Raw genomic sequence first — 20,523 nt, 5'->3', positions numbered from 1 at the left:
AAACTATTCAATACCACTTTTCATTGTAGGTGGAAGCTTATTGCTATATTACCTCTCAGTTATAAAACTTTTGCTCAATATCAAAATAAGACACTGTGTATTATCTCACTACGGATATAAAGGAATGTCTAACTTAAACTTTCTCAGAGTAAATTTCATCTTTCGATCAAATCCAGAATCAGCAAATTAGCTAACCATATATAAACAATTCATATATGTCGTAACAATTACAATTCTCACTGTACTTCTTTATCGCGTTACAAGTAAACAGAACTGATGAGACGACGTGTTCCGATGAAGCCCTGGGGCGAACAACTAGTCAAGCAACTTCGTATCGGCCGAATAACGTTGCTGCCGGGGATGTATATGGCTCTGCTTGGATTGCCGGGAATAAAGAGATTTTGCAAAAAGAAGAAGAAGAAAAAAACTTCTGTATTTCGAAACTTATCGTGCAGGAAAAATTTAAAAAATTGTGACGTCATTATTATCATAGGTCCCTACGTCATCAAATCTACCCCCGACCGTATATTGTTATTATTATCACGTCATAATCATAATTGCCACGTATAATGTTAAGTAATTGATTTTAAAGGGTCAGTTATATACCAACGTATTTGCTATTAAGAATGTTCATTTTTCCCCCTTAACCCCCGATTGTAGAGATTTGCAAATTTCGATGATTGACATCTACTATCCTTGTTAAATTTAACTTCGAAATAGCTTGCGAAATAACTTGCAAAGTAACTTTCTCTTACACGCATTATCATATGTAACAAAAACGGTTTTCTCAAAGCTTAAATATTCATATAAGACATTCCACCGTTTTTAGAAAGTAACTTATCTTTGTTTTGTTTATTTAGAAAAATATAGTTGCTACATAAATCAATAAGCATGCGGCGACGTCATAGCTGATGACGTCATTTGAACGAAACGAGGCCGGATAGTATGACGTTGTAGTTGAGTGTGACGTCACCTTTCAACGTCAGCAACACTGACGTAGTGACCGGGACATTCGGCTGTGTGACGTAACAATAAATTATTATAAACTTAATAGGACATATAACGTCATCATGACGTCACACTTACGTCATGGTTCTCTGGAGGAGTCCAAGTAAATTGTATTGGTTTTGTTGAATCAACATCAACAGTTGATTTGAGAGGTTCGATGCTGAAACCGGCGTTCTGAGCCGATTGAATATTATCCACTGACCATTCACCGTTCTATTAATAATGACGAAATTATTAAATAAACGACGGGAAATAACAATGGTAAGAAAAAAAACTTGTGTATAAATAATAAGGAGGTATATGATGGTTTCCACAATGACAAGTGTGATTCACTAAGTTGTAGCCGCCACAATGTCATAAAATTTGCAACTTGAATGTTGAGTTATTATGTCCTGGGGGTTGTGGGTCAACTAAGGTTAAATACAAGGCCCTCTAGCTAGTTGTGGTAAAGAACCCCACTCGTACAAAGTATTATGATATATTAAAAATGAGAGATTAGTCCAGTGCTGTGGATCAGTGGTTAGTACCCATGTGTTAATGAAACACCCGTGTTATAACGACTGTCTTTTTTCGATCCTGTGAGGATAAAGCAAGTTACATTCAACCGATTACCTTCCTTGCAGCAAACGCGATGCTTTTAACACAACCAATGTCAAGCTTTCTCTGTGCAGGGGAAAACCCTTTCTCGGACACATGGCTCATGAAGGAAATCAGAATATTTTTCATCGGGACGATTGCATCTGTGATGTAACAATGAAATATATCAGAAACAGCTCAAACCTGTGTGGTCCTTAATAGTTTATCTAAATTATCAACCATCAATTCCCCCCAAAAAATACTTGCAAAATTATTTAATTGGTAACTCATAAGCGGAGATGAGTATGAAACAGAACACCCGTGGTATAACGACTCTCAGTTAAAGCTAATATATCCGTAGTAAATTTTGTGAACCTCTGATGTGGTGCTGATATAGTTGGATGATTTTTATGTAAATAAATACAGTCCGGAACAAGTGCTAAAAAATACGTAACAGACAAAAAGACTAACCTTAAAGTTAATGCGGTTGACTTTATGACATGGAGTCCCATACATGGGAGTTGAACCCAGAACCTTTTGCTTACCTCCGTTTGTATCTTTGTTTCCCCCGTCCGATGTCAGCGACTCAACAGGGACGTCTAGTGGATCATTCCCCTCAATAAACATCATATGATCGTGAGCTTTACCTCGTAGTTCAATCACATGAGCTTCTTCCTGTATGACATCATAAAGACAATTGTTTGTCATCAAAAATTACAAAAATATAACAAAAAAACTTGCAGATTTTAACCAAGCGGCCTTAAACTCTATTTTAGAAAAACTGTACCCTATGAGGAATACATCATTGCTTATATTTATTCCTTGCCAATTTGTAAACTTATGACCGTTCTATTTTATGTGTGCAAGGCCAAGCAGCATGGCATGTCAGAGTACTTCATTACCCCATAAAAGTATTATCATATAAAAACTGGTGAAATAACCAGTATTGAATGTCGAAACATTGGTACACAAATAAATGATAGAAACGCTATTTTTTACTGTAAAATAATCTTGAAAAATACCATACAATATATTACTGTATTAAATAATATTATCCTTGCGCCGTCTGAAAACTTAGTGCTTGGTTGATCTGGTTGGAACGTGACGTTTATCTCGTGAGATTCACCAGTACTGATGTTGCCTTCACACGGTACGCAATCAAATACGGTTGAACCGTTGTGATTTTGAGGACCTGAATTTAAATGAAGGGGTGTGATGGAAGTATTTAATGACATTCAAATTATAGAGTTACTGATATTTAAATTGAATTTCTAGTTTTATAACAACCTTATGCAAAACTAATCATTTTTTATTGTTTAAATATTCTTACATAAAAACGAGGTTTATTTAAAAACAACAACAACGAACCAACTAAAGCTTTTCTTTCATCACCACTTCTTGATATAAAATCAGGTAATTGTTGCAGATTATGATGTCGTAATAATGAACCACTGTCCAATCGAATGCTGTATTTAATCGCTAATGACGACTGATTTTCCAGCTGATAAAAACAAAACAACTTAATCAAACAGATAAAAAACAAACAGTATAAAATAATAACGTTTCTTGTACAAAAAAAAGACAAAATAGGATTATTTTTACTCAGTTTTGACTACTAATTTACAATTTATTAATTTCAATTTGCATCTCATATAAAATATGTGCTTTAGTAGTATTCTCTAGACGTTTTTTAATTAATGTGCTTTAAAATAAAATGTTTATTATTTTCCTTAAAATTGCAAAGAATCTCATTTGAATGAGCAACGAACCGTGAAAGCAGTTGATGAGGTTTCCCCCGTGATCACATGACCTAGGTCGAGGACTCGTTGATTCGGAACAAGTTTAATGACCGGGGTGACCCCGTGACCTGTGAGACAAACGTCGAGCTCAGACGACGGGCCGATTATCTTCAACACTTCGTAAAACTGGGGAGGAAAGGAAGGGGTATGCTTATTGGTGGGGTCTTGTCGAGGAGGTGAGGTTTAAGGCAGGATTGGCCTATTACCCAAACGAGAATAAAAGAGTCATAAGGGGGCATGGGTGGGTAAGAAGTGGTTTGTTAGATAGTTTGTTAATATGGGGGGTAAAAGCGTTAATAGGAGTGAATATGGGGGGTAATAAGAGTTATGTGGGTAACAAGGTGTTTGTTCGTTAAGGGGTTAATGGGCCAAACCTGGCCAAAGTCCTAGGACCCATGACAGAGGACCAATATGTTATGTACAATGTAACTCCATATATATTATACTTATGATGCTAGTATATCAATACAAGAGAGGATAGCTCTGATGAAAGGGCATGGAGCTATGATTTGGCAGTCAGGCTAAAGTTTTATATGGTCACTGCTTGCCCATGTATGAATAAATAAAATTTATTTTGTCTCTTTGGTAACAATAAAAAAAGAACAGGAAAATTTACACGAGCGGAAAAACAGGTAGTACGATAAAACAACAGTTTTTAAAAAACAAAAAAAATGGTAAAAACAAAAAAAGAGATTTTAAATACTTACCACTTTGCCCATATTTGGTGTGAAAGAGACGAGTATGGTGTGTGTTTCATCGGGTTTTAACGTTCGGAGTGCGTTCAACATTTGGAACGGCCCACTTGTATCAAGGACGGAAACTTTAAGCTGGAAAGTAGGGAGTGAATGAAGGTGGATGGAATGGCAGATGAATGTAACTTACTTTATCCTTGTATGGTCGGAAAACGACAGTCGTTATAACATGGGTTTCATGCACCTCATGCCCGCTTATGAATTACCATGTATATGTCACCTTATTATGTGTGTTTATTTAACTTACTTTTTCCTTGCATGACTGGAAAACGACAGTCGTTATAACATGGGTTTCATGTACGTCACTTTGTGTTCTTTTTTTATTTATTTTTATGTTTTTTTTTCTTCTAACAATTTTGGACCATTGGGTTGAAGCAATTTAATAATGCCATAGAAAGTAATTGCATAATGACCTTTAGTAACCCAACAATGACCCATAGTAACTCACCTCTACTGAGTTTTCAGATATATTCTGAATACTGATTGGTTTAATCGCGTTTTGTCCGATAGAAACTTGTCCAAAGTCAGTGAGGCTGTGCCCTTGGTTGGATATTATGACAACGGGAGGTTTTATGACAGGGCAATGGACTTCAAGGTATAATGTGTTTGCAGTGCTAAACGATGGGTGATAAAAATCATTAGAAAATGAAATAAAATGCTATGTTATAGATTACATAGTGGAAAATAACTCCTGAAATAGTTTATAATTTACAACACATTAATTAACATTGTTCATGTAAATAATAAACGAAGTGAAGAATAAGATCTTTATGTGAAAATTAAAGATGGTCCAAATAATATAAATATGGTTGACTTAGCACATGTAATGCATATAACCCATACACAGACAGTAAATCTGGGGTGGCAGGGTGGACAAGCTTACCCCAAAATTTTCTACACTAAATTATTCATTAAACATCGGCATCAAACTGGTTTTAAAGAATTCACAACTAACAATTCTTGCTTCCCTACATTTTAAAAGCTTGACTGTATTTCACTTACTTGTATTTCAGCGACAAATCATCATCCGAGCACGACCCGGAAGCCACGAGGCATGGAATGATAAAAGTTTGAAATGAACCGGGATAATTGCGTGTTAGGAACGCATGAGCTGCTTTGTATGCTTTTGACCTGGAAAGTAATTATTGTGTTTAAGGTTACATTGGAATAAGGTTATGACTCTTCCAGCACCAATTTTGCTGATGAAATATAGGTATAATATGCCTGGTAGCAACAGTGGAAATGTAATATTATATATTTTGTCTCTTGGTCACTGTACTAGGCATCATGTACATGATCAAAAGGGTGCAAAATCAATTGAAACAAACATTTGCTAAATACACTATAAATCAAAGATATTTTAAAATCGCAAAAGCTAAAACTTTTGCTATAATATATTACCATATTCACTGTTACATCACAAGCAAACTGTGACACCACAAATATGACATCACAAACATAATGTGACATCACAAACATACTTATCATCAATTTCCTCTGGTGTAGGAAGAGGTGCGTCACTCGCTTGTTCCGAAGATTTTGCCGAACTTTTACCAGATTTCGGAGCAGATTCTCCAGTTTTGGGTTTTGCCGGAGTTTTGGGCGTTTTCTTTCCTTTTGGCTGGTTGGTTTGGAAAGATTGTTTAAAAACAGCTTTAGTGAAATAATAAAAATTAGGAAGTTTTATAACAAAATAAAGTAAAAATTGAAATATTTATTTCACATTTACGTAATACCCACTTTGCATCAAATTAATAAAAAAACATAGAAATATGATACAAACCTGTTTTTCTTCTTCTAATTGCTTTTTAGCGAGTTCCTCCGCTTCTCTTATTCTCTTCTCCTCTTGCTCTTTCGCTTTCTCCTCCCTCATGCTCTCTATGACATGCACAGCTTCCTTTCTGACATCATAATCATGAAGTTTGGGGGAAAACTCCACAGTTATGTGACATTTCTAAAAAACACAAGTTTTAGCAACATCTTTAATTTGTACTCAACACCAAAGTATGATTTAAAACAAAGTTACCTCCCCTGGTTGAACCGTTCCTACTGAAGGTGTAATAGATATTGGGATATTATCTGGGACCATAAATTCAAATGAAGTGGGACCAACTTTTGCTATTTCCCCTTTACCTAAAGAACAAAAAACACCCAATGTTACATCACAATTTTCCTGATAATTCAACTTTTTGTCGCTATCAAGTTAAAGGACACATTGGTATACAGTGGTAGCAGCAACGAGTCTTGAACCCATTACCTATGGGTTAGGGGCAAGTTGACACAAGTGTGCTAACCAACTGTACCACGGGCCAGACAACCCAAAAACTGGCAGGAGGTGGTTATACAACGAAACAATCTATAGAGTAAAATAATGTATTAGTGGCTTATCTGGTGTTTTTATACCAGATGAGCCAGTAATACATTGTTTATACTATGCCTGGTAGCAGAAGTAACAGAAATCTATAGAGTATCAGAATAAACTAACCAATCCTAGGCACAGGGTGTGTGAACTCATTTGAACTGATATGAGAGTTAATAACATGGAAGGTTGAGGTGGAAACATCGTCCAAAGCTGTTGCGGCAAAGTTGATGACCTGCGTGTTTGTTGAATATTCGATACAGTTTATTTCTTTATTTATTTAGTAACTTCTCAACGCGGGGCAAAAAGGTCAAAAAGATTAATATAAAAAATAATAAACCGAATAACTGTTTAATAAATCGTGCATTTGTAATTGGGTAAGCACTGGGGGAATTAAAAATACTTCGACGCGTAGTGATTAAAGTGGAATCTAAGATGTTATGCACATATAGTAAGTCTTGAACAAGAAGTTTGAGAAATTCTAGTTTTCTTTGTTATTTCTCTTGTTTTATAGAAATACATGGAAATTAAAAGTGTTAACTATAGAAACAAATTAAGTTGTAAAATAGAATCATTATAAACACCTGATGACTTAGCTCTAGTGGGGGGTGAACCCCCACTGCTCGACAATGGAGCGGGAATTCCCTATTTATCCCAGATTTACACAGGAGTGTGAAGTCATAATCACGAGCACGCTTAGCGTTGATTATGATGTCTATGTCAATTGTTTCAAGCGGTAAGATTGTCCCGAATCCATCATTGGGTTGAATATCAACGTACTGTTTAATATTAATTGAATATTATTGTGATGAATGGGATTTATCCTCGCGTAGCCGGAAAACGACCGTCGCCATAACACGGGTGTTCTGTTTCATACACCTCGTGCCACTTTATAAGTTACCACGGATGTAACATTTGTTTTTTTTATGTATGGCTAACAATTTAGACAACTCATTAGTGACCACTGGGTTGGAGCAATTGTCGTTAATTCACTATTTTCATAAATTTTGATACAATAAACAAATCTATCAATATCTTTAATCTACCCTTATTTACTTTTACCCTTCTGCAATATATAACAAATGTTTTGCATTACCAGTTATCAACCAACTCATTAAACAACAACTTTAATCTATTCCAAGTGGGTTGGAACCCGCAGCACGGAATGCCATGGGTGCTAGGATTTAGGCCAGTGTAGGCACATTACCCCCTCAAAACAACAATTTACCTCAGGAATTCCAACAAAACCGAACAACTGGGGGAGAATTGAATGATTTGTCAACTTTACAGTTGAAACAACCGACTCGTGGATTCCACAGCAACCAAAGTCTACACTCGGTCGATCAAATTCAAGATCTGATGATGTCACAACGGCGTTTATGACGAAAGGAACGGGACGAGTTTGATCAGCAACTCGTATCACCATTGGTGCTTCAACGATCCCTGTCTCGATGTCAAACAAACCTCCGCTGTCCTCTGCCAGGGTTTGTCTGGATATAAATATCATATATATCATTAAATAATAGATGTAATATTAAACGCTTTATAAATGTCATATATAGTAGGGTGGGGGAAGACAGGACACCTTAGCACATAATATCCGAATATCCTGATCGCGTTTTAAACAATTAACAACAGTCTATAATTATTTGAATGTTATTTTCTTACTACCAAATGGAAGGATAAAGTAAGTTACATTCATCTAATAAACTTTAAAGCCAAATAATATTCAAACCTTGGTAGAAACTTGAGTTGAGCGGTAAATGTTTGCTTGGCTTGTATGTATCCTGTCTTCGGCAACAACTCCATGTGATTACGCAATTCCTTGGGAACTTCAAAGTTTAAACGAAGCGCAGTGCTCGCTCTAGTGGTAACATAGAGATCATAAAATAAACACAACATTCTTGTAATGATTTTTTTTTATATATTTGTTTGAACTTTCACCTGTTATGAACTACTATCTGCTCTTGGTACAACCTGTCATACATGCAAACTTTCAAATCCACATTCTGGGGAAAAATTAAAATTCATTAATTAACATTACATTGTTTTTATCTCTTCGAAAACGATAGTGATGATCATGTTTTTTTAAAGAACAAAGAAACGGGAATTAACAGCAAAATGACATTTGTTTAAACACGCTATGGATAAAAAGTACGGGAAAGAGTGTCAATTAAAAAACGTGGTTGTTGTACACAAGTACTTTTTAAACAACTGAGCTAAAAATATTAAACAACAAATATAAAATGTGTCAAAGTTTGAAAACACATACACACCTGGCGTTCCAACCACACAGGGACATCAATGGCAACCGCTTTTGTTTTGATCAGAAGCTGAAACATAAGATTGATTATTTATGTAAAATATGTAAAGAATATTGGATTGTATTAGAATGTATTGGATTATAACTGTTTTAGTTTTCAGTGTTGAAGATCAGAATAATGTGTCAAGAATGTTTCAAGTTAAGGTTAAACAACTTTCTTTATATCTAATCAAAAGGTGAATAGGTGTGAAAAGTTTATTAGATGAAAGGGACGACTGTTTAGCATAAAATGTGTTGAAAACACCAACACTTTGTAATATAGCGGCTATGGATTCTATTTTACATCGGTAAGGTTTTTAAAGTCTTACAATTCAGGCCAGATTTGGCTCGCTACCTAGCAGATGTGGATAGTCATAACTAAGACTTGGGTAATTTTGTTGTTAGTGTGCAGTTTAAAATGTCTGGACTTCAATGAGCACCACAGACCATGGAAGGTTGATATACACTTGTATAGATATGGAATTGTGTAGAAATAACTCACCGGCTGTGACTCTGCGTCGGTGAATGAAATACGGAAGTTAGCTTGTATATCTCCAGGAATGCATGGGGCAAATATTATGTCAAGTTTGATTGATGAGAACGGTTCAATTTCACCACTCATTATCTACATGGACACAAAATAAATAAATACCATAGAAACACCATTATAGAAGTAAAATAAATCAATATTATTAAAACAATGGTATGTGCCTGGAAAAATATTATACGAATATTTATTAAAACGGACTAATCTTCAACAATTTTACTCTCAAAACATTACACAAGCTCTTCCAAACACTTAACCAACCTCCCCAACTTTGAGTTCATCAGGAACTGCCTGATATTCGGTTGCCGGGGTAACGAACGTTATCTCATCTCCTTCGTCTCGGTAATCTGAAACAGAAAAACCTCATGCTCACTGTCGAGAAATAACACGAGTGTCTTCTTATACACCAGACACACTTGGTGTGTTCATACACCTCATGCTTACTGTCGAGTTATAACATGGATGTCTTCTTATACACCAGACACACATGGTGTATTCATACACCTCATGTTCACTGTCGAGTTATAACATGAGTGTCTTCTTATACACCAAACACACATGGTGTATTCATACACCTCATGCTCACTGTCGAGTTATAACATGAGTGTCTTCTTATACACCAAACACACATGGTGTATTCATACACCTCATGCTCACTGTCGAGTTATAACATGGGTGTCTTCTTATACACCAGACGTACATGGTGTATTCATACACCTCATGCTTACTGTCGAGTTATAACATGGGTATACTTATACACCAGACACACCCAAGTGTAGTCATACACCTCATGCGCGCTGCTAAACCAACCTCCATGTTGTTCTTCATATTCTTCATCACCTTGAATCGGAAATTCCGTCATTTTCCCCAAAGTTTCAGCAGTTTGTGGATTGTCTGGTGATGGAAATGATTATTTATTACATGAAAGAATGAATAAAGTTAACTTAATTTATCCTCACGTGGCCGGAAAAAGACAGTCGTTATCACACGGGTTTAACACCTCGTGCCAGCTTACTAGTTACCATGTATGTTACTTTGTGGGTGATTATTTTTTTGGGATTTTTTCATTTTTTTTATGTATGGCTGATAATTTGGACAACCCATTAGTGACCACTGGGTTGGAGCAATTGTCGTTAAGTGTCTTGCCCAAGGACACATACACCCACAATGGTAGCAGCGACGAGCCTTGAACCCATTACCTAATGGTTACAGGTAGGCGCGCTTACCACTACGCCATGGCACCGGATAGATAATGAAACTTTTTATGCTAACCCCAATAAAACTGTGAAATGAGTAAAATACATTAAGGTATGTGTAATAGAAGAAAAGGGCACAACATTTTAGTCATGGTGAATTAATGGGACCATCTTGGAGACATTTTCGTAAAAATGGGAAAACATCAATGTTGTAACCAAAGCTTTAAGTGTAAAACCAGAATGATAAAATATAGTAAGCAAAAAGTTGGAGTTATAGTTTTGTTGCATGTAAGATTGCTTTGGTGGTGGTGCTTTGCTACTGAACAGTGGGTTGAAGTAATTAGCATAGGGAACTCACTAACAACAGTAGCAGCATCGAGATTTGAACTCGGTATCCCCTAGTTATGTCATTTAACTAAAGTTACCAAACCTGTTGAAGGTAACAGACAAATAAAAAAACAACAACTAAACAAAGTTGGACTTGATTTTAGTCTGTTGAATTTTCGTAGCACCAGAACCTTACTGTAATTCTTTACACAAGAATCATTCCACTGTATAAGCACCACATCAGGGTCAGATTTCCTGAATTTGTTACAACAATCAAACCTGTTAAACGTTCACTTTGTTGAGTCCTCCTTGACTTGAGTGCGGTGTTCAATGGAATAGTGGTGCTCGTCTTCAACCGTTCTGAAACATCATTTGGTGTCATCCCTGGGGTCTCTGCTGTTGTCTGTGATGTCATAAAGATATGTAATGTAAAACAATAATAGGCCAATCCTGACCTAGATGCTATGACCCAAGGCATGTCACACTGCAGGACCTCATCATCATAGAATACAATGCAGAACAATTATTGTTGTATATCATAAATACTTGCTAAAAACAGCAATACATTCCTCTTTTGCTTGTTAAGAAAAGTTGCTACCTATGTTTACAGAAGTTTTATTCACTTGTTTCATCACAAAATAATACTGATCAATCATTATGACATTATAAATCAGTTTGAAAAAAATTAAGAACAATCATCCAGAAAGTTATGTACGTGGACACGTGGTAACTGGTAAGCTGGCATATTGTGTGTAAAACAAAACACCCATGTTTTAATGACTGTTGTTGCCCCAACATGCAAATATAAACACATCCACCCCACCAATCTTCCAAGTGAGGTCTCCAGGGTGTACGTCGTTGCTGGATTTTCCGGAATTTTTTGAAAATCGAATCTTGACCCGAGCGCTCCTTTGTTCTGTAGCACCACCGAGCGGCGAATCGTTTCGCCGACAACTTGAGTTCCAAAGTTTATCGACTCAACATCAACAGAAAGCTGTGGTTGGAGGGTGGTGAATATTAGAAGGTTAAGAGCACAGCGGCATACACAGTTTCAACGATATACTTGGTAAGGAGTATTGAAGTGGTGACCAAAATGGCTGCCAATATTAGATCAAGAGAAACAAGAGCACAGCTGGTTACTAATGGGTTGTCTAAATTGTCAGCCATACATAAAACAAAGCATAACAGGAATCCTTACATCACATTTCTTGGTTGTGCATTTGAGAGGAATGGAGAAAGGTCCAGTTTGTGCGAGAAAGAAAACTTCACCGATCAAATCTTCGTTTATCTGACATCATAAAGAGCTTCGTGAGTCAACTTATAAAACTACAAAGTGTGTGACATAATAATATAATTTTGTGTTTATCTTCTCGAAATCGATAGCAAAGATTATGTTATTAAAATAACAAAGAGGAAGGGAATTAACAGCAAAATAAGTCAGTTAAACAGGCAATGAATAAAAAGTGCGGGAAAGAGTGTAAATTAAAAAACCCTGGCTGTTGTATCAAAATAATAGTTAACATTATGACATCATACTGAATTTTATGACATCATACTCACCATTGGTTTAAAAGTAACAAACATGTCACATGACATTCCAGCTGACATTTGTCCAGGGGGTTCGAAACTATAAATGTAACACCTGATGTTATTTAATGTATTGTATATGATTTCTATTGTTTAGTAAAGTTTGTGATTTCTATTAAGTAGATGTTTTATAAGAGGTTATTACATATGAAGTCATCATATAAGGGGGCAATGACTCACATAGTTACATGCTTGGTAATTCGTATGCGAGAAGAAGGTGTATGAAACAGAACACCCATGTTATAACTTTTATCATTTCCCTGCACATAAGGTTAAATAAGTTAAATTGTTTCGATGCGACCACAGCATTATAACCCAACCACTATGTAATGATAACAAATATTAATACTGAATAACTTACTCAATTTTGATAAAATCTTTTAAATGTTCAGATAATCCACATAACTTGCAAAAGTTAATGCTGTATGAAACATTGGTGATCGTGATCTTTTTCTTGTAAACTCGCCCGACATCAAGATCCTATATAACAATAAATAATTGAAGTGATAAGTATATGAAATTATGCCTATATATAATTGAAGTTATACATACAATAAGACTTTATAATTAATTGAAGTTATACTCGCACGATCATATGCAACAATTTTTTTAGAATGCAAGAGAAGTAGGGATAATCAGACAGGCATTCTTTTAAACGAATTTGATGCCAATGTTTACACTTTACAGATTAATGCAGTGCAGAAAGTTTAATGGCATGCCTGCCTACCCTACCGCACCAGGTTTGCACCTAGGGTATGATACCCACACCTAACTCTTTGCTCAGAAGAGCTTGGTTGTTCACAACATAAAGATAGTTTGCAAACACCATGCGTAAACCTTCGTAGTGCTTAAAACCATATATTTTAGGATATGATTTAGTTTATTAAAGATCTTCATAATTTTCAATATTAATAAATTCAATAATTTGAAAAATATTTAATATAAGTCTTCTGCCTTATTTTGTTTATTAGTATCTAGTTTGATTTTTGGTAAATATAACAAATTGTGTTATGTATTATAATATTTCTATCTTACCTTAAAGTGGATGACCTCTGGTTTACTGTTGAATGGTCGACCTTTGAACTCTCTCCCTGCTGCCACCTGCTGGACTATTATACCATCTTTATGTTTTGCCAGCGTACGTTTCATTATATCATGCTCCATCTTTGTCCCCCCTGTTGGTTTTAAAGTGACGTCTTCTTTTGGAACCTAAGCAAAACATATTAGTCAACCAATGCACAACCAGTAACTATTTAAATTTTTAAACGTTTTAACTAAATAAAAAATATGATAAATGAATAAAATTTATGCTGTCTCTTGGTAATAATAACGAAGAACAAGAGAGTTTACAAAAGCAAAAAGACGGAAAGTAAAGGTAAAACTACAGTTAAAATAGTTTATTGATAAAAAGAAAAAGAAATAATGTCTGGATAAAAGGCATGACCGTTACATAGTTGTTATCTATTGAAACTTTGAGTACGACCTTGTAAACTTTGTGTTTTTGATCCCACATTCCCTGGAACTCAGGTTGAGCAAGATCTTCTTCCTCGTTGTCGTTGGCAACCATTGTTGTCTTCCGAAGAGCCAACGTTGACGGAGATTGAGAAATATCTTGACCACTAGATGACGATACAGAGTCCACTTCTCTCTGAACATCCTGGGACAAAATATTGACTGTTAGTTTAAAAATCTTTTCCAAGAGTTGCGAAAAATAAATAAGCAATAGTTAGAAAAAAAAATGATTACGCTAAGTAAAACATTAAAAAAAGACAAAACACATATTGTAGGAAAATTATGAAAACAAATGTGGAAATGGGCTAACTTTGATCTACACTCCTGGCGTTTGATGTTGTACAGCCTCTCTCAAACAAAACAAAACATTAAAAAAAGATAAAAACATTTTTGAACTTGGTGGAGTATTTATAAAATTTAAGATACAGCATGTGGAGGTGGGCAAACTGTGGTCTACATCTTCGGTGTATCATGCTGTACAACCTCACTCAAATAAACAGAGCACAGAAGGTAATGTTTGAATAAGACACTGGCCATGCATTTTTAACAAATATATACCTTTTGTTATACAATTAGCTGAACCTGATTTTTATCTGTTACGTTTTTTTTTATCTGTTACACCAGATCCTTGGAATAGAGAATATCATAGTTTTACCCAAAATAATATATTTACATCAGGATAATATTTTTACCTCGCGCGGCGTTTGTTGCAAATACTTAGTTTGTTGAAGAAATATCGGTTCATTATCCTCAGTTAGCTCAATCTTAGTATGTATGGATGGTTTCTTCAGTGGTTGGACTTCCTTCAACTTCTCTGTGTGTTTGGTTGACCAGAGTTGGGGCTGAAAAATATAATTTAAAGAATGAAATTTATTTCGCCTCTTCGGTCACAATTACGAAGAACGAGAAAGTTTACAAAAGCAAAAAGGTGGTCAGTAATCTTAAAACAACAGTTGTTAAAACATGCTTATTGATAAAATAGAAATAAATACTGTTTTGATTAAAAGATGTGACCGTTACATCCACAGAAAATACCATGAAATTTAAGTAAACAACATTTAATTAAACAATATTAAAGTTCTAATTGGAAGAAAAATCTATGTTTTTTTATTCATTCACAATCAGTCACACTTTTATCTATGATATATACCATCATGACTCAGTGAACACATGTGCGTATCCCAACTTTTTATATCAGGGTTTTTAATTGGACTATTTTAGTCAAACAAACAATTATGTTTATAATAATTAGGCTATACTGTTATGAAAAAATGTGATTAAAATTGAGATATTACGAGAACTAGTAAATAAAATTAATGCATTTCCATTACGATTATTGAATAAATTTAAAGTAAATCAACTTTCATTTTATCCCAACCTGTTGCTTCTTCCTACGTTCAATATTTTCCTCTTCTTTCAAAATTGTTGAAACAATTTTCATTCGATTCGTTGTTTGCTGAGTTTTGAAAGATCTGGAATAGAATAAAAATAAACCGTTATGTCCGCTTATCCACACATTGCAATAGCTCTAGTCATAGGTTAAAGGGTTTATAAATTCAGGGGAGGTAATGATAGTTTGACACAAAACTGTGAGCTTTTTATCTTATTGATTGTAATGTTAATTAATGCAGTTTAAGAAACCCTAGCATTGGCCTGCAACCCCAGGTACTAGCAGTAATAACTTTGAATAATCCACCTGTAGCATTTATTGAGTGAGTATATTTTGTAATAAATTCGAACATTAAAAAACACAAGAAGAGAAAGAAACGGAAAGGCTGGCAGTCGTTACATTGCAGGACGCTTAATCTGTATAATTCAATGAGTGGCAAGCGAGTTTACATTCAAATGCAATACTTAGCTTTTACCTTCTTTTTTGTTAGAATAAACCAAAGTTAGTATAGACCAAGTTAGGAAACGGCGCTCGTGTCCGCCATTACGGAGCCCACAGAGCGTGAATCGCCTATACAAATGCATGGTCGGCATGTGTTCATTTAGTTCTTGTAAGCGATACAAAGCTAGAAAACACGTATAGCGGTTGTTTTAACCTTTAAAATATAATTTCTAATATAAATCCTGTTATATAATATTAAATCTAGGAATTAATGTGGAGTAAATTAATATTTTGACTGGTTTTCGGCGTAAAGTGTGGTTTAACAGGGTACTTTACGTTGGCGATTAAGACTAGCAGCAATCAGCTTTGTTTACATAATAATATATGATCATACCTACGAACCTACAGAGCCATTCTTTACTACATTTATAATCCAACATGAGTGGACATGCAGCTCCCAACTGCTTAAGTCTACTAGCAGATAAGGTGTTCGCGTTTTCCGATTTCATAAAGACCCGGAACGCAGAAAAGGTAGCTTACTAATTCAAGCAGAGGACCAAAAATAGTAACTCAGTATTGTTTTCCTCAATGTCACTTCGATATTAGGCAAATTTTACAAAGATACCTTAAGTTTCGTTGCCGGGTATACGTGTTGAGTTTGTGAGCCAAAAAGTAAAATCACGGCAATTTACATGCAAAACTGCAGCTAGATACACCAGTTTATGGTAATGTTATGCGTTTTTGTTTGTATTTTTATATTTTAAACACGTTCTTTTATGTTTTTGGTTAGTAAACTTGATATTTTCTGTTTTTTTACTTTTGAATCGATTGAGTGTTCAATAAAAGTTGATTATTTTTGTGAGGTTTATTATTGTGATAAGATATAACATTAGTAGAAAGCCATTTTTACGCGCAGAAGTGCTTGGTTTTTAAAAAATCGCAATATTTAAACGAAAAACAGCACCCAGCAATGATAAAATGCTATGCCGTGGGCTCCGTAATGGTGGCGACTATGACGTCATAGACGCGAGACAATGGATAACAAGACTCGTTGTTTTACAATCCGTTTCCTAACTTGGTCTATACTAACTTTGGAATAAACCACCTACATTTTATTTTTTTCAAATTCTTCCTTTTTCTTCCTTCGAAGCAAGACTTGTTGTGGGTTTCCTCCTTCTCTTAAAACTTGGTTCCGCTCCAGTAGTTCTGATGTTTCACGCTGCTTTTTGAACGCAGCATCTCGGGCCTATAGAAAAACTAGGTGAAATAAAAAAACTAATCCTACAGTTTAAAATGTTTAAATTTACATCAAGTAGTCATACATTTTACCTATTTTCAGTAAAAAATTACAATATGTTTTTATTATTTATTATCATTACTTTTTAATTGAACAGTTTTTAGACCAAAATTTGAAGGGGTAAATACAGATAAGAAACACTACAGTTACATCACCTGCAGTGCTTTAAGATTCTCCCTGTTTGAGTTGATGCTTTCCTTTAATGAAATAATACTCTTCACTCTCCCCCCAATATTCGCAACTTCATTTTCCACTTGTGTTTGTTCTTTATCACGAACACGGCTTAAACTTTGCTGGAAACAAAAAAAAATATTATGCCATACATACAAAGTTACATACATGTAACTCGTAAGCGGGCACGAAGTGTATGAAACAAAACATCGAACGACTGTCCTTGCATTCCCTGCGAGGTTAAATAACTTACAATTATTCCTCATTCAGTACGTTAAATGGGTTCTAGAATTTAGATCAGGATTGGCCCATTACTTCAATCTTGCAAGCATATACAGGAGGTGAATATGAGAAAGTTTAAATATTTTTTGCTTACCTTGAGAAATTTTCGAGCTTTTTTCTGATTCTCTATAGCGGCCTCTAGTGCTTTCTCATGTGCAAACTCTCTTGCTTTTATGAGGTCAGTAAGTTCTCTGTGACATAACAAATGTGTAATAACAATGGTCAAGTTATTAATCAACCAATAAAAATTATCAAACAATTTACTGAATTTTATATCAAACAAAAATAATAGAAATCTTATACCTTTCAGCATTTTTCCACTTCCGTTTTTCCAAGATGGCGGCCTTCCTTTCTTTGCCGAGTCGATATTTTGCCATCTTCATTTTATGCTGATTCACCCTTTCCTCCTTAGCAACGACTTGCTCAGCGAGTTCAACATAATGACGCTGCTCAATTTCAACCCGGGATAAATTAAGTCTGGAATGAAATAATAGATAAACTCTACAATTATAAAGTAATTTTAAATCTGAAACGCCAGTTTTTAAAGAAACAGATTTTGTTGAGTAACCCTCATAATGTATCACCCTGCTACAGACTAAACTTTGTTTTTAAACAAAGTTATGTGAAATTTATGGCTTTAGAAAATAAATTTGTTGGAACTATATGCCTTGTAGCAATGGCAGGCTGTTAGACCATGTATATATAAAAGACACACACACATTTATTGACATTTATACTCAACTCAGACTCTTGAAGATTATTATTTATTTCAATTTCTAATTTCTTGTCAGATTCAATTTCCGTTTCAAGTTTGGCTTTCTGTGACACGAGACGATGATATGAAGCGACATTCTCACTTTCCTGTAAATTAAAATACACAGAAATAGAAACAATCACCATTATGATATTTGGCTTAATTGTAAAACGACTTGTAAATAACATTGCAGCAAGAGAAGGATAATGCAATTCTAATACAGCTTCTTCTTACATAAAGCTGGTGTTTACATGACCATTTAAAAACTGCCCATGATTTTCTATCTAGAATGCCAAATTCCACAGATTGGTAAATAAGGACAAATAGAGAAATGGTTACCATTATGTTAACATTGTTTTAAGTAAAATATCGACGAATAAACTTAAACGCTACCCATGTTCGGTGTTCACATAAAGTATGTGATAATAAAGTAAAGAGGCAAACCCTGAATAGGAGATGCCACATACTTTAAATTTCCTATGGCAATTTTATTGCATTTATTAATGTAACAGTGTGAAAATAAGTCCCTTTCTCTGGTGTTTGGTAGTTTTTAAAATAAGAAACACCTAAATGATTATTTTACCAGCGATTGTTTAATCTCGTTCAGAACTTCATTTAACTCAATTTCCAACGCCTTGGTGCGCGTCCTACATGCTGCTAGCTCCTCCCTGTGAATGAATAATAACTTATAAAAACACACACATATATAAACAGTACTGGTTCTACTTGAATAAGAGACTGACCATGCCATTTACGTGAAATATATATCTCCTATATAACAATTGGTTACACTTGATTTTTATCTGTTAAATTTTCGTAGTACCAGATGCTAAATAGTACCGGCTGTATTTTGCCCATCTGATGCAGTAACTGGTGAGTACAATTCTTTATCCTATACTGCTACTTGTGTTTTGTTGATTTTTAACTACATATATGTTTTTTAAAAAAAAAAAAAAAGTTTTGTCTTAAAACATTGTCGTAAACAAAACAAAATAAACACAATATGTGAAGAAGAAATAATAAAACACAATACCTTGACTTCATCACCAAAAACTCTTTTTCTGAAAGTTGTTCTTGCAGTGAATCAAGATGACGACGTAAGACGATCAACTGAGCAACTTCCTTCTGCGTGCCTGGCTCCGTCTCCAAGTACATTACTGTGAACGTGATGGCATATTCATTACTGGGGGCTAGTAAGAAATCCTCCCCCTACATTATCTTCTAACTGCTATATGTAACAACCAACTAGTAACCCCTGTAACCACCAGCCTCTACCCCCAACTACCAACCTCTAATACTTTCCACCAGCTCGTAACCTATCGGAGGATTCTTCACCAGTGCAAACTACTATATCAATACAACAAAAGAGATGCTAATTAAATGGAATCGTAACTATTTAGTTTTCATATGCAAGTATTAAGCTACATTTAAACAAATTAACTAATCCCTTTGCGATATTTTTACTCAATATGTTTTAAAAGAAAAACACCTATTATTTAAAAGGAAAACTATAACAGCATTGTCAAAAGTTTCTGCCCATTAAGCATCATTATCAACAGCACAGATATCTTATATATCAACACAGAAATCTTATATATTAACAACACAGAAGTCGTATACCTATCTCTGACTCGTCAGATTCATTTTGGACAGACTCAGTTTCGTTGCTAAAAAGATCTTCAAAATCATCATATTGGCCACCTGTCAATCAAAATATATAAGATAGTTATGGTTCATATCAAGCTAATTACATAATATAGTAGGGTGGGGGAAGACGGAACACCTTTGGCACATAATATACAAGTATCCTGATCTTGTTTTAAATAATTAACAACAGTCTACGAGCGCAGTGATGATATGGTTGTTATTTAAAATTTTCATTGTTTACTACCAAACGGTATGGAAAAATAGAATAAAAGGCGTCTTATATCTACCTCCGTAAGGTTCATCGTCTGACGAACTTTCATTCCATTTATCTTCACTTGGTGGAAAACGCTGTACGCTCTCGAACTCCATTCTTTTAACACAACGTTAGATATTAATTGTGTATTATATTTACAACAACCACTTGCTGTAACTGTTAAACATAGAAAGTATTAGTTTTATTCTTTATGGCTATTTAATAGTAGAAATTCTTGTTTCTAATAATTTTAAATGAAATCTAACGATTCTCAGCTTCGGTAAAGCACCTTACATCTCTATGGTTACGACAACCACATAGAA

At 34.8% G+C, this 20,523-nt stretch overlaps 1 protein-coding gene and 1 long non-coding RNA gene across 2 annotated transcripts; one reads left to right on the top strand and one right to left on the bottom strand.

Moving 5' to 3' along the window:
* Positions 1-833: 833 nt before the first annotated feature.
* LOC149727679 (cilia- and flagella-associated protein 74-like) lies at positions 834-20,522 on the bottom strand. The gene is made up of 40 exons (XM_089888575.1): positions 20,235-20,522; positions 19,921-20,001; positions 19,334-19,457; positions 18,884-18,968; positions 18,289-18,407; positions 17,850-18,023; positions 17,641-17,737; positions 17,249-17,386; positions 16,906-17,042; positions 15,344-15,437; positions 14,658-14,807; positions 13,937-14,110; positions 13,489-13,662; positions 12,815-12,933; positions 12,427-12,493; positions 12,065-12,154; positions 11,690-11,860; positions 11,146-11,269; positions 10,154-10,237; positions 9,605-9,690; positions 9,299-9,421; positions 8,771-8,827; positions 8,439-8,503; positions 8,230-8,358; positions 7,723-7,984; positions 7,079-7,273; positions 6,621-6,729; positions 6,162-6,268; positions 5,919-6,089; positions 5,617-5,756; positions 5,138-5,266; positions 4,584-4,749; positions 4,091-4,210; positions 3,354-3,509; positions 2,953-3,085; positions 2,622-2,776; positions 2,130-2,259; positions 1,621-1,748; positions 1,087-1,221; positions 834-1,016 (listed from the first exon to the last, which is right to left on the bottom strand). Exons 1-40 carry the CDS (start codon positions 20,314-20,316, stop codon positions 918-920), a joined length of 5,079 nt encoding a protein of 1,692 aa, XP_089744701.1. The 5' UTR covers positions 20,317-20,522; the 3' UTR covers positions 834-917.
* On the top strand, positions 1,130-2,777 carry LOC149727680 (uncharacterized). Its single transcript, XR_016386044.1, has 2 exons — positions 1,130-1,269; positions 1,632-2,777. It is a non-coding gene; the product is annotated as an uncharacterized LOC149727680 (long non-coding RNA).
* Position 20,523: the final 1 nt, after the last annotated feature.

Source organism: Ciona robusta, chromosome 11, assembly GCF_009617815.1.
Source record: "Ciona robusta chromosome 11, ASM961781v2".
In the NCBI taxonomy this organism is placed as follows: Eukaryota; Metazoa; Chordata; class Ascidiacea; order Phlebobranchia; family Cionidae; genus Ciona; species Ciona robusta.
Note: the sequence above shows the minus strand (reverse complement) of the source record. Positions and strands in the feature narration are given on the sequence as shown.

Coding starts and splice junctions, on each gene's coding strand:
- LOC149727679 (XM_089888575.1), bottom strand. CDS start 20,316: ATGGAGTTCGAGAGCGTACAGCGTTTTCCACCAAGTGAAGATAAATGG. Junction 11,270..11,689: donor AGACCTCACTTGGAAGATTG/GTGGGGTGGATG, acceptor ATGACATCACAG/ACAACAGCAGAGACCCCAGG. Junction 1,749..2,129: donor AAACAAAGATACAAACGGAG/GTAAGCAAAAGG, acceptor GTTACATCACAG/ATGCAATCGTCCCGATGAAA.